This window comes from Stegostoma tigrinum, chromosome 9 (assembly GCF_030684315.1).
Source record: "Stegostoma tigrinum isolate sSteTig4 chromosome 9, sSteTig4.hap1, whole genome shotgun sequence".
In the NCBI taxonomy this organism is placed as follows: domain Eukaryota; kingdom Metazoa; phylum Chordata; class Chondrichthyes; order Orectolobiformes; family Stegostomatidae; genus Stegostoma; species Stegostoma tigrinum.
In genome coordinates, this window is record NC_081362.1 from 34,428,684 (window position 1) to 34,441,061 (window position 12,378).

General features: G+C 44.7%; 1 protein-coding gene across 3 annotated transcripts in view; it reads right to left on the reverse strand.

The window, feature by feature from the left end:
• The window catches only part of rsph3 (radial spoke head 3), a 100,976-nt gene extending 89,228 nt beyond the window's left edge, over positions 1-11,748 (reverse strand). For all 3 annotated transcript variants that reach the window (XM_059648475.1, XM_059648477.1, XM_059648476.1), the window contains exons 1-2: positions 11,556-11,748; positions 3,637-3,721 (exon numbers count right to left, since the gene is read on the reverse strand). In XM_059648475.1, the coding sequence (XP_059504458.1) occupies positions 3,637-3,721; positions 11,556-11,662 (192 nt within the window). In that variant the 5' untranslated portion in view covers positions 11,663-11,748. The remainder of the gene's footprint in view (positions 1-3,636; positions 3,722-11,555) is intronic.
• Between the last annotated feature and the right edge of the window lie 630 nt (positions 11,749-12,378).

Genomic DNA, 12,378 nt, shown 5'->3' on the forward strand with positions numbered 1-12,378 from the left:
AGCCAAGATGAGATCAGTCATGAATGTATTAACTAAAAGAGCAGGCTGGAGGGGTTGAATTACATTTTTCTTCTCCACCATCTCATGTAATGCTTTGTTCAAACCATTTTGAGAAATTCTTGATGGAAGTGTCAAAAGGTTGGAATGGATCCACAAATTTCGCTTGATGGTAGCTTATCCACAATTTGCTGCCACCACTGGTCAACAGTCAAATACTGACAAGTTCGAGGGCAAGAGCCATCAATGGAGTCAGCAGTTGATCAGAGGGACACCTTTATGGAAAGTTATTTGGAAAATTTGTGGTAAATGCATCAAAAGGTGTTTTGCCGCTTTGGAGACTAAGCATGGACAAATTAATTTGGGGTTCCTCGAGTACTTTTGCATGCGAACAATTTGTAGTTAATGCTTGTTGTATTTCTTCCTTTCTTCTGATGGATACCTACATATATAAAAAAGCCAAAAAAAACTGAGGATGCTGTAAATCAGAAATAAAACAGGGTTGCTGGAAAATCTCAGTAGGTCTGGCAGCATCTTTGAAGAGAAATCAGAGTTAACGTTTCAGGTCTGGTGACCCTTCCTCGAAGGACCTAGACAACTTTACTGAAAAAGGATGAAATCATTTATCTTTCTTTATATCATTAAAGAAGATTTTAGAATCATTATCTGTTCATTAAGTTCTCTTTAACATATTTCTGGATTTTGAGAAGATTTGTAGCTCAGGTTGAGGTTCAGGATGTGAGTTTGCTCGCTGAGCTGGAAGGTTAGTTTTCAGACATTTCATCACCATTCTAGGTAACATCAGTGTGCCTCCGACAACGCCCAAAGGCTTTGTTGGAGGCTCACGGATGATGTTACCTAGAATGGTGACGATATGTCTGAAAACTAACCCGCCAGCTCAGCGAGTAAACTCACATCCAGATATTTCTGGATATTCACACTGTTACGTCCAGAGTTTAGCTTGATCAAGACTCGCAACACCACCGCAGGGACTGCACCTACTCCTAGCATTGACCAGGTTATGCCAGTAGATGGAGCCTGCACCACCTGAAACCATTTACAACATGTGTTTATTGGGTAATTTTTTTTATTGTGCACATTATCTCAGCTAGGAATGCGGAACACTATTTCAACCTGCACAATTGACATTTCACACCTAGGGGAAGCTACTAAAGGAATGTAAAATCAATTTTAACATTATCAAACAGAATTCTGAAGAAACTCAACAGGTCCATAAAGAGAAAGAAAAAGAGTTGATATTTCAAGTCTGGTATGACTTCCTCAGAACTGAGAAGTGTTGGAAAAAGTGGTGGAGCATTTCCTGCAACTCACCCCTCACACCCGCTCTTGGCAATAACAACCAAAACAGAATCCCTCTCGTCCTCACGTACCACACCAAAAACCTCTGGATCCAACGCATCATCCTCTGACACTTCCACCATCTACACTCTGACCCCACCACTAAAGACATTTTTCCCTCCCCACCCTCATCTGCCTTCTAGAGGGACCACTCTCTCCGTGACTCCCTTGTCTGCTCCACACTCCCCTCCAGCCCCACCACACCCAGCAATTTTCCCTGCAACCGCAGGAAGTGCTCCACCTGCCCCCACACCTCACCCCTCAACCCCCATCCAAGGCCCCAAGAGGACCTTCCACATCAAGTAGATGACCACCTACACATCTGCCAATGTGGTATACTGCATTCGCTGTTCCTGTTGTGGCCTCTTCTACATTGGGGAAACCAAGCGGAGGCTTGGAGACCGTTTTGCAGAACACCTATGCTTGGTTCGCACTAAACAACTGCACCTCCCTGTCACAAACCATTTCAACACCCCCTCCCATTCCTTAGACAACATGTCCATCCTGGGCCTCCTGCAGTGCCACAACGATGCCGTTGCAGGAACAGCACCTCATATTCTGCTTGGCAACCCTGAAGCGCAAACGTATCAATGTGGATTTCACAAGCTTCAAAGTCTCCCCCCGCCACCAACCACATCCCAAAACCAGCCCAGCTTGTCCCCATCTCCCTAACCTGTCCTTCCTCCCAACTATCCCCCTCCTCCCACCTCAAGCCCCACCCCCATCTCCTACTAGGCTCATCCCACCCCCTTGAGCTGCCCATCCTCCCTGGACTGACTTAACTGCCCACCTACACTCATCTTGACTGGCTACACCCCTGCCTCTTTGATCTGTCTGTCTCCTCTCCTTCTATCTTCTCCTTTATCCATCTTCTACCTGCCTCCCACTCTCTCCCAATTTCAGAACTCCCTTCATCTCCCCCATTTCTGAAGAAACGTCAGCTTTCCTGCTCTTTTGACACTGCTTGGCCTGCTGTGTTCATCCTGCTCATCTCTACTGTTGTTTTGATATTGTGAGGAGATCGAACTTGGCCAACTAATTTAAACAAAGCACCTAGAAACAGAAAGCCAACTGAATTTCAACCGGATGGAGTTGACAACCTGAAACTAACCATAAAAATTTGGTTACATCATTAGGGGTATGGAAGGCCATCTGAAAGAGACAGACAGACAACTGCCATCTGTCAGAGCTTGCACCATTCAGCTCTCAGAAAACTCATCTAATTCAAAAGGTACCATGATGTTTTAACTCAAAGTCCTCATTAAACAGATTACAGATAACTCTGCTCTCAGGAAAGTTTTAACAGATGAAAGGCATTTGTGAAGCAAATGGAGGGAATGTTCCAGAAGACAATCTCTCCAAGTTCACACAGACTAAGTTATAATTTGTTGATTCTTATTAATTGGGTCTATATTAGTGGAATTGTCACTACTTAAACAGCATTCCAGTAGTATTTATATCAGTTAGTAGTCTAGGAGGGAATTGTCACTTTGTTAATCAATTTGTTCATTTTTGGGTTAAATAAAACAAAATGTTTCTTGTTACTTGCAAGGTGGAGATTAGGGATTTTCTATTTTAAAAAAATCACCACTCAATAGATTACAAGGGGAAAGAGGAGCTTCTCTGGAGGTTTCAGGGGTAATTATCAGTGGGGAATCCTTACACCGGTCATAACAGATCGGGTATTGTGATTTATTTTAATTGTCAGAGGGGCTCAGCCATTCCCCATCATAAGTGGAGAAAGGGGGATTTTTTTTTAAAAACGTGTAACTTAAGCTGTGAAATGGAGACCATTGATCCTAGCTTGCAATTTAGAAAATAAACAAGGCACAAACACACCATGACTATAGGGGCAGGTGGGGGAGGCTAAGAAAAACAGAACAGACATCAGTTCCTAAGTGGAAGGTGAGTTGTTGTCGTTTGAGCTTGCATTTTGCTTTGGTGGAACATCAGAGCAGGGCCAGGATAGAAGTGTTAGTGTGAGCAATGTGGTCAATTGAAATTGCAAGCACTCTTTGCATTTGTTTCAAATTTCCAAAATTTTGCTTTGACACACGGCACATGAATTTACTTAAAGTCACAACATCCATGAAAGCAACTATGAACTTAACTGTGGATCTACTGTATCTGGAATTGCCAGTCTTCAACTGAACAGATTGTATACTCCTCTGAATCTAATGCATTGCCAGTTTAAGAAATCAGCACACATCATTTTGTTAAAATGAACTGTTATACACTTGTGTAACTTAGTAAGACTGAAAACAAGTTCACTACACATACCACTGGGAGGGTATGCTGTGCATATGTATTTCCTCGTACTACCCTTCTGTCATACATGATGTTTCCATAATATCCTGCTGGACATCTGAAACACAAAAGGAATGAGGTGTTATAACAGTGCCATGATTTGATTTACTAGTTTTGCCTGTTGTTCCATTAATCTCTTCAAAATTAAGTAAAGTCCAAACCTAATGTTGCTAAGTAGCTGGGACAAAGAGTTTGTTACCCTGTATACCAAATGTCAATATTCTGCAAGTGGCCCAAAACACTTGAGCTCGAGTGTTGCAAATTTGAGTGCACAAGAACTTCAATCAAGCCATCCTCAACAGGGTGCTGCCAAAGTAGCGCCAACACACCACCTACCCCAGAAGAGGACTGAACACTTTGGACCATTGAGATTGTTGACTTGTTCGGCGAGCTGGCTTGCTCTTGTTCAGACATTTCATCACCAAGCTAGTGACATCAACGGACCCTCTGAGAAAGTGGTGTTATTTTACTTCGTTTGGAATTTATACTGTCTGGTCCGCTATGGTAAGTAGTGTTATTTCTGGTTTAGATCTGTACGCGTTTGCATCCGGGGTCCAATTCGATGTGTTTGTTGATGGCACTATGGGTGGAGAACCATGCTGTCAACATACACATTGAATATGGAGTCCAATTCTAACCAAGATAGAAGGGTGGCACGGTGGCTCAGTGGTTAGCACTGCTGCCTCAGTGCCAGGGACCCAGGTTTGATTCCACCCTCAGGCAACTGTGTTCAGTCTGCACATTTTCCATGTCTGCATGGGTTTCCTCTGGGTTCTCCAGTTTGCTCCCAGTCCAAAGATGTGCAGGCTAGGTGGATCGGTCATGCTAAATTGCCCGTACTGTTCAGGGTTCTTTATGAACGGGATGCTCAGAGGGTTACTGTGGACTTGTTGGGCCAAAGGGCCTGTTTCTGCACCGTAGGGATTCTATGATCTACTCAATAGAAAATCCATGAATATGCCACAACTGTTACAGACTTTGTTAGCAAATGCGTGGAGGCCTGCATACCAAAGAAGTCAATCCAAATGTTCTCAACTGTAAGCCTTTGAACTGTGAAACCCAACTCCCTACAGATGACCAGCTGTGCAGCAATTCAAATCAGATGACCCAGATCAACACAATAAATCCAGATTATGGCCTCTGCAAAGCCATCAGGGATGCCAAGAGGCAATACTGGACTAAGTTAGAGGAGTAAACTGACTCCCACCACCTATGCTGAGGCCTAAAACAATATTACAGGACACAAAGACACATCCGTCCCTGACACGCTCAATGCTTTCTATGCTCAGTTTGAGCAGAATGCCAGTGACACGGTGTGCCTGCCCCAACAGCTCCAGACATAGCTGTTCCCTCCATCACTTCTGCAGACATCAGATGGGAGTTCCAGAGAATCAACCCAAGGAAAGCATTGGGCCTGGACGGTGTCCCCAGGCAAGCATTTGGATCCTGCGTGGACTAACTGGTTGAAATATTCACCAACAACCTCTCCCACCTACAAGCCAAAAGTCCTCACTTGCTTCAAGAAGACCACTATCATCCCCACATCTAGAAAGCGCATGCAGTGTGCCTTATTGGGTATTGCCCAGTGGCTCTGATGTTAATAATCATGAAGTGCTTCAGCAGGCTGGTCATGGACCACATCAACTCCAGTGTCCCAGCCTGCCTCGATTCTCTACAGTTTGCCTACTAACTTAACAGGTCTATAGCAGATACCACATCCCTAGCCCCAAACTCATTCCTGGAACATCTGGACAACACAGACACCTAAGTCAGACTAGTGCTCGTTGAAGACAGAGCTGTAGTCAACATCACTATTACTCTACACCAATCTCATAACTCCATGACCTAGGTCTCAGCTTCGCACTCTGCAACTGACTCCTCAGCTCTCTGACCAACAGTCCACACAATTAGTAAAGATAGATAACTGCACCGTCTCCACGATAACTCAACACTAGAGCTCCCTAAAGGATGTATCCTCATCCCCCTACTGTACTTTGTGCATCCACAGCAGTGTGTTACCAAATCCTAAACAAATGTTGACAACACCACCACAGTGGGATGGATATCTAACAATGACAAGTCAAAATACAGGAGGGGGATAAAAGGCTTGGTGATGTGATGCAACAAAAATAACCTCTCTCAAAGTTGGCAAAACTGAGGAACTGATCACTGGCTTCAGAAAGACAAAAAAAAGAAGAACATGCCTTCATCTATATTAACAGAACAGAGGTAGAGAGGGTGGACAGCATCATGTTCCTCGGCATGATGATAACTGACCTGTCCTGAACTTCCCACATTGATGCAGCAGTCAAGAGGCTCAACAATGCCTCTTCTTCCTCAGGAGGCCCGGGAAGTTGGTCAAGTCCATAAAATCAGACAAAGACATTCACACCGATTTCAACAGTGCTTTCATCAATGAAAGCATACTGTCCAGATGCCTAACAGCCTGGTATGGCAACTGCTCTGCACAGGACAGTGAGAAACTGCAGAAAGTGGGGTGCACAGCCCAAACCATCACGCACGTCTGCCTTTCAACCACGGACTCCAGTTATATAGTTCGCTGCCACGGAAAGGCAGCCAACAAAGTCTGGGAACATCTGTGAAGGAATAAAACAGAGTTAATATTAACCCCAAGATAATAAAATGTGAGGCTGGATGAACACAGCAGGCCAAGCAGCTTTTGTGCTCCTGAGATGCTGCTTGGCCTGCTGTGTTCATCCAGCCTCACATTTTATTATCTTGGAATTCTCCAGCATCTGCAGTTCCCATTATCTCTAATATTAACCTCAGTTCTGAGGAAGGTTCACCAAACTCAAAACGCTAACTGTTTGTCCCTTCACAGATGCTGCCAGACCCTCTGAGCTTTTCCAGCAATTTTGTTTTTGTTACTGATTTACACTATTTGCAGTTCAGTTTTTAAACTTGCCAGCAAAGACTCGTCACACCGCGGTAATGATCCCTTTCTGTCAGGCAGAAGATACAGATGCCTGAACACACCAGCAGGAACAGCTTCTTCCCCAGCCTTTATTAGGCCAATAAATGGACTCTCTACCCGTAAATCATGCCAATCTTGCTAATGTTGATCTTGTCTATGGTGTCCTGTGCGACGTAACCTGCATGCCTCGCAGTCTTTTTGATTTGTACATCCTTGCTTACTACGATCTGTTTGTCCTGCAGAAAGAAAGCTTTTCACTGTACTTCTGTACACAACAATAAAACCAATCGCAAGTGAAACCCAGCAGATTTGGCTGCATGTGGACAGAAAACAAAAAAAGTTAATATTCTGGATCCAGTGACCCTTCAGAAACTGACTGCTTTGTATTTGTTTAAAAAAAATGCTGCCTACCTTCACCTCAACCAAACATGCTTTGGTCACACTGCACTTCAAAAATGAGATGCAAAACACATGTAAATTTTATGCAAAAGGGAGAGCTTTGGTCCTGTCTCTCTCTACTATTTACGCTCCTTTGTCAATTGCACTGGGCCTCTACACCACCTCTTGCTCACCTGCCTGTCAAAAGTAAATAAGTGACCTATTTTACAACAACTTTCAGTTCTGAAGAGTCAAAATAGACTTGAAATATGAGATAATAAAACGTGAGGCTGGATGAACACAGCAGGCCCAGCAGCATCTCAGGAGCACAAAAGCTGATGTTTCGGGCCTAGACCCTTCAGAGAGAGGGATGGGGTGAGGGTTCTGGAATAAATAGGAAGAGAGGGGGAGGCGGACCGAAGATGCAGAGAAAAGAAGATAGGTGGAGAGGAGAGTATAGGTGGGGAGGTAGGGAGGGGACAGGTCAGTCCAGGGAAGACGGACATGTCTTGGATGAGGTTAGTAGGTAGGAGATGGAGGTGCAGCTTGGGGTGGGAGGAAGAGATGGGTGAGAGGAAGAACAGGTTAGGGAGGCACAGACAGGTTGGACTGGTTTTGGGATGCAGTGGGTGGAGGGGAAGAGCTGGGCTGGTTGTGTGGTGCAGTGGGGGGAGGGGACAAACTGGGCTGGTTTCGGGATGCGGTGGGGGAAGGGGAGATTTTGAAGCTGGTGAAGTCCACATTGATACCATTGGGCTGCAGGGTTCCCAAGCGGAATATGAGTTGCTGTTCCTGCAACCTTCGGGTTGCATCATTGTGGCACTGCAGGAGGCCCATGATGGACATGTCATCTAAAGAATGGGAGGGGGAGTGGAAATGGTTCGCGACTGGGAGGTGCAGTTGTTTATTGAGAACCGAGCGGAGGTGTTCTGCAAAGCGGTCCCCAAGCCTCTGCTTGGTTTCCCCAATGTAGAGGAAGCCACACCGGGTACAGTGGATGCAGTATACCACATTGGCAGATGTGCAGGTGAACCTCTGCTTAATGTGGAAAGTCATCTTGGGGCCTGGGACATGGGTGAGGGAGGAGGTGTGGGGGCAAGTGTAGCATTTCCTGCGGTTGCAGGTGAAGGTGCCGGGTGTGGTGGGGTTGGAGGGCAGTGGGGAGCGAACAAGGGAGTCACGGAGAGAGTGGTCTCTCCGGAAAGCAGACAAGGGTGGGGATGGAAAAATGTCTTGGGTGCTGGGGTCGGATTGTAGATGGCAGAAGTGTCGGAGGATGATGCGTTGTATCCGGAGGTTGGTGGGGTGGTGAATACGAGCTTTGTTCTCCTCTCCATATTCTACCAAACTTGTTGAGTTTCTCTTGCATTTTCATTCTTTCAGATTTCTAGCCTTAGCATTTTTTTTTCCTTATATAGGTTTTCAGGATTATTAGGTAGCCTTGATCCCGTTCAATTGCAGAGCAAACTTGATGGACTGAATGGCATACGCCTGCTCTTTGGCCCATCGCTGGGACACTTGGGCTTCGGGCCAGTACTACACTGAAATTCATGTACAAATTACCTATCTGAGAGAAACACTCGACAGAACATCGTGTGACAAATATCAGTTATGGTGCTACTGCATAATAGTAACATATCAGTTAATTTTACTTTTAAAAGTAGTCTGCCTCAAGTTATGCTGAAAGGGAAAGGCATCTCAAGAAAACCTTGCCCCATAGATCACAATCCTTTCACATTTTGGGGGTCATTTACAAATTTTGAAGTTGTGCTCGGCATACCCAAGTCTAAGCCACTAATATGCATCCAGAAATCAGTAGTTCTAATACTGATTCCTATGGAACACCATGGTGTTAAGACAAAAAGGAAATACTATGAATGCTTAACATACCTACCTCCCAGAGAAACAACTGGTTTCCGGTCACTCAGACAACTTTGACACGCTGTCACTTTTACTCCATGGGTTTTAAGTTGGCTGACAAACTTATTAATTGTCTTTAGCAAAAACCCCAAATACACAGTCATATTGACAGCACTACCACTGGGGGGGGGGGGGGGGGGGGGGAGAAAAAACCAAAAGTTAAATCTGATCTTGTTTAAAAATTTCCTTGCTTTCCTTAAATCAAACCACATTTGCCCAAGGGTTTCTTGATTTTGTCACAGATTATCACTTCTAAAAGCTTTAGATTATCAGCTTCTAAAAGGTGGCAGGGCTGTAACTATTGGGATAATCTTTACATTTGTTTTAAATAATCGTGCAATTTTTAGCTCTCCAGCACATGCAGCTGAGGAAGATCAGAAGGGTATATCAATGATTCTGCTACCAAGTACAGATAGCTTTTCAATAGCCTTCTTTTGCAGTTTTCAGCCAAAGTCTTAACTACCTCCTTCTTCTGTAGGACTTTGGCAGCATCCTGGTAAAGACTGCTGCAAAGTCTTCACTAGATAGCAAGATCCTCACCCTTTAAGATTTCATTGACATTTCCTTCTCTTCTGTTCTGTTCCTGTTTGCTGACCCACCCCATTTTTTCCTAGGCATAAAACTCACTTTTGAAAAAATTTAGACTTGAAAGATTAACACATACATCTATTTCGTCAGAAACCTTATAGTTTTGTTAGCCTCCTTCACACAGTTCCTTCTCAAATGCTTTAAAATCCATACAGGACATTCATTGCATTCTCCTCAGTTACTTCATTTAAGAACTCAATTACATTAGTCGGGCATGATCCACCTTTTACAAATCATTGTTAGATCTCTTCAATGAACTGAAACCTCTTCAATTGCCTGTTAATGTTTTCTTCCACCTGATTAGTAGTCGGTCAGATTCCAGAAACAATAACGTAATGTAACTTTTTGGAGTTAGCAGGAATGACCTTGCATCTTTTCACGAAGAAGGGTGTCACATTTGTCATGTAGCAAAATTGTCACATCCCCATTTCTAGGAGACATTGGAAGATCACAGAGAACACTTCAACCATCTTAATCTCCACTTCCCTTAGCAACTGGCAAGCAATCCAGACCAGGCAACCTACATACTGCAAGTGTAGCTTGATTTTTCAGTACATTGTATCTATCAAATTTTACCCCACTCATGATCAACAGTTTCTGCTCCACTCACATTTTGTCAGCTTCTCCACCTTAGTAAGAGCTTACACACCATTTATTTCATGATCACTCTTTCTCCAGGGTTTGACCGAACTCCCATCATTTCTGGCCCCATCTCCTCCTATGCCAGAGGATAACTGAACTCCTGAAAGTAACACCCACATCCCACTGTTGCTTCTGCGCCACACTTCCCAGGTCTCAGTTATTCTTCTGCCTTCACCCCTAGCTGTCCTGGCTTAAGGTTTTGGAGTAGAATTGTAGCTCAGGTTGTGGGGTTGAGGTTGGTTGGCCCTCTGAGCTGGTTTCTTGTTTCGCAGACATTTCATTACCATGCTGGGTAACATCCTCAGTGCAGCCTCTGAAGCTTCTGCAAAACAATAAACCAGCACAGCGAGCCAACCAACCTCAATGTCCCAGATTAGTTCCCTTCCCCGATCTTGTCCCAGTACTACTACCATCAACACCAGCCCCACACCCACCCCCCCCACAACCTCACCTGACCCCATTCATGCCCAGATAGCCCTATTTCCTCCTCTCCAGACACCAGGACCCAGCTCTCACTTCCCTTTCATAACATTTATCAGCACTCACTGTAGAAACTGCAGCAGATATTCCTTCTCCTTGTAAATTCAATAAACCTCTCCCTCCTTCACCTGACACTGAAGGAATGGCAACACATTTCCAGGTCAGGAGGGTAACTTCCATTCTTATATGGAGTTATAGGAGAAGAATCTAATGTTTCCCCCCCCCCCACCTTAGTTACACACCTGCTGTCTCTGGAGTCCCCAAGAACATATTTTGGAATTCATAACATCTAATCCTTTGGTATATTATCCAAAAATATCCTATTCCAGATCTAAGCTTGACACTCAGTTCTACCTCACCACCCTTGCTTCAAACCTGATATGTCACACTGATAGCTGACTGTTCAATGCTGAATGAAGGGAAATGCATTCCAAGGAAATATTGGGAAAATGGAACTTTTGTCCTTAACACAAGCACTTTTCCTTGACTACTGCTTCTAGTCCTTAGTTATTTTTAAGCATTGGTTAAATTCCCACACCAGTTGAGGTTGCCATGAAGGACTCACCTGCTCAACCTCTGTCACCAGACGAATGGTGATCCTTAAATTAAACCACCAGTTAGGTGGTGGTTTAATTAGACAGCAGCCCTATGCCCAGTAGTGTTTTCATAACTTTACTCAATGATGCTTTTCTTTGCCCCACTTCTTACCACTCCTCATTCCATCTCTCCCACCCTCCATTCCATTCCACTCCACTGCTTTAATACCACCCTTCTTCCCTGCTGTTCCCACTCCCCCAACGTCAATCTCTGAACTGCTCTCCCTCCTCAGTGCTACCTTCTGATGCTTATGGTCCTGTTTCTGCCCCCCCCCCGACAAAAAGTGTTGCTCTCTGCCCCGCTCCTATTTTTCCCAGCCACTTCATTTGTCCCTTTCCTCCTCCTCACTCACTGCTGCTGCTGCTGCTGCCGATATTTCTTCCTTTCCTGCAAGGCTCTCGGGCGACTCGAGAAAGTGTACGTGTTGCTGTTGTCCTGCTGTGGCAACATGGTAGCCATTGCTACAGCTTAACTAATAATTGGAACCGAGAATAAAACCTAAACGATTCACAGTCCTTGTAGTCCCAACAATTACTGCCCGCTGCCTTGGCAACAGACCTCACTTCCGGCAACGAACCGAACGTCACCTTACAATGACAAAAAGTAGTCTTGAGTGTACAAATTGTGCCGTTATCGTTTTAATTCCTTATCGGAGTAAAATATCCATCTCCGGCACCGTGCGGCATTTTCACGTCCAGTGTTTTGTTTTCTGAATGACGCCGATTTTCATGCCTGTTAGAGCAGTGATACGCCGATTTGGAAGTGAAAATTGCTGGTTGCTCCTGGTAACATGTATGTTATTTGTAATCCCTGTCTTGCACGTTCTGCCTCTTTTGCCTGCTGTCCTCCTTACCTTCAATCACAGAGACGCTAAGACGCAGAACACAGCCATTCAATCCATTGTGACTGTATGAGTTCTTCAACTTGAAATAACTCCGCAAAGGCGAGTATTCCACCCTCCAAGTCACCCTTTATTTATATGTGCATCGTACAAGACATTAAAACATGCCTGGAGGGTCTCAGGAGAAACTTATCTTCAGGCAGCAATGCCATTGAGACTGTGACATCTGCCTCTATTCTATCCTCAGCGGTTTCTTTGGTGCTGAGCGGAGGGGGAGAACCCAGGGGTCTGACAGCCTTGATAATAAAATGTGAGGCTGGATGAACACAGCAGG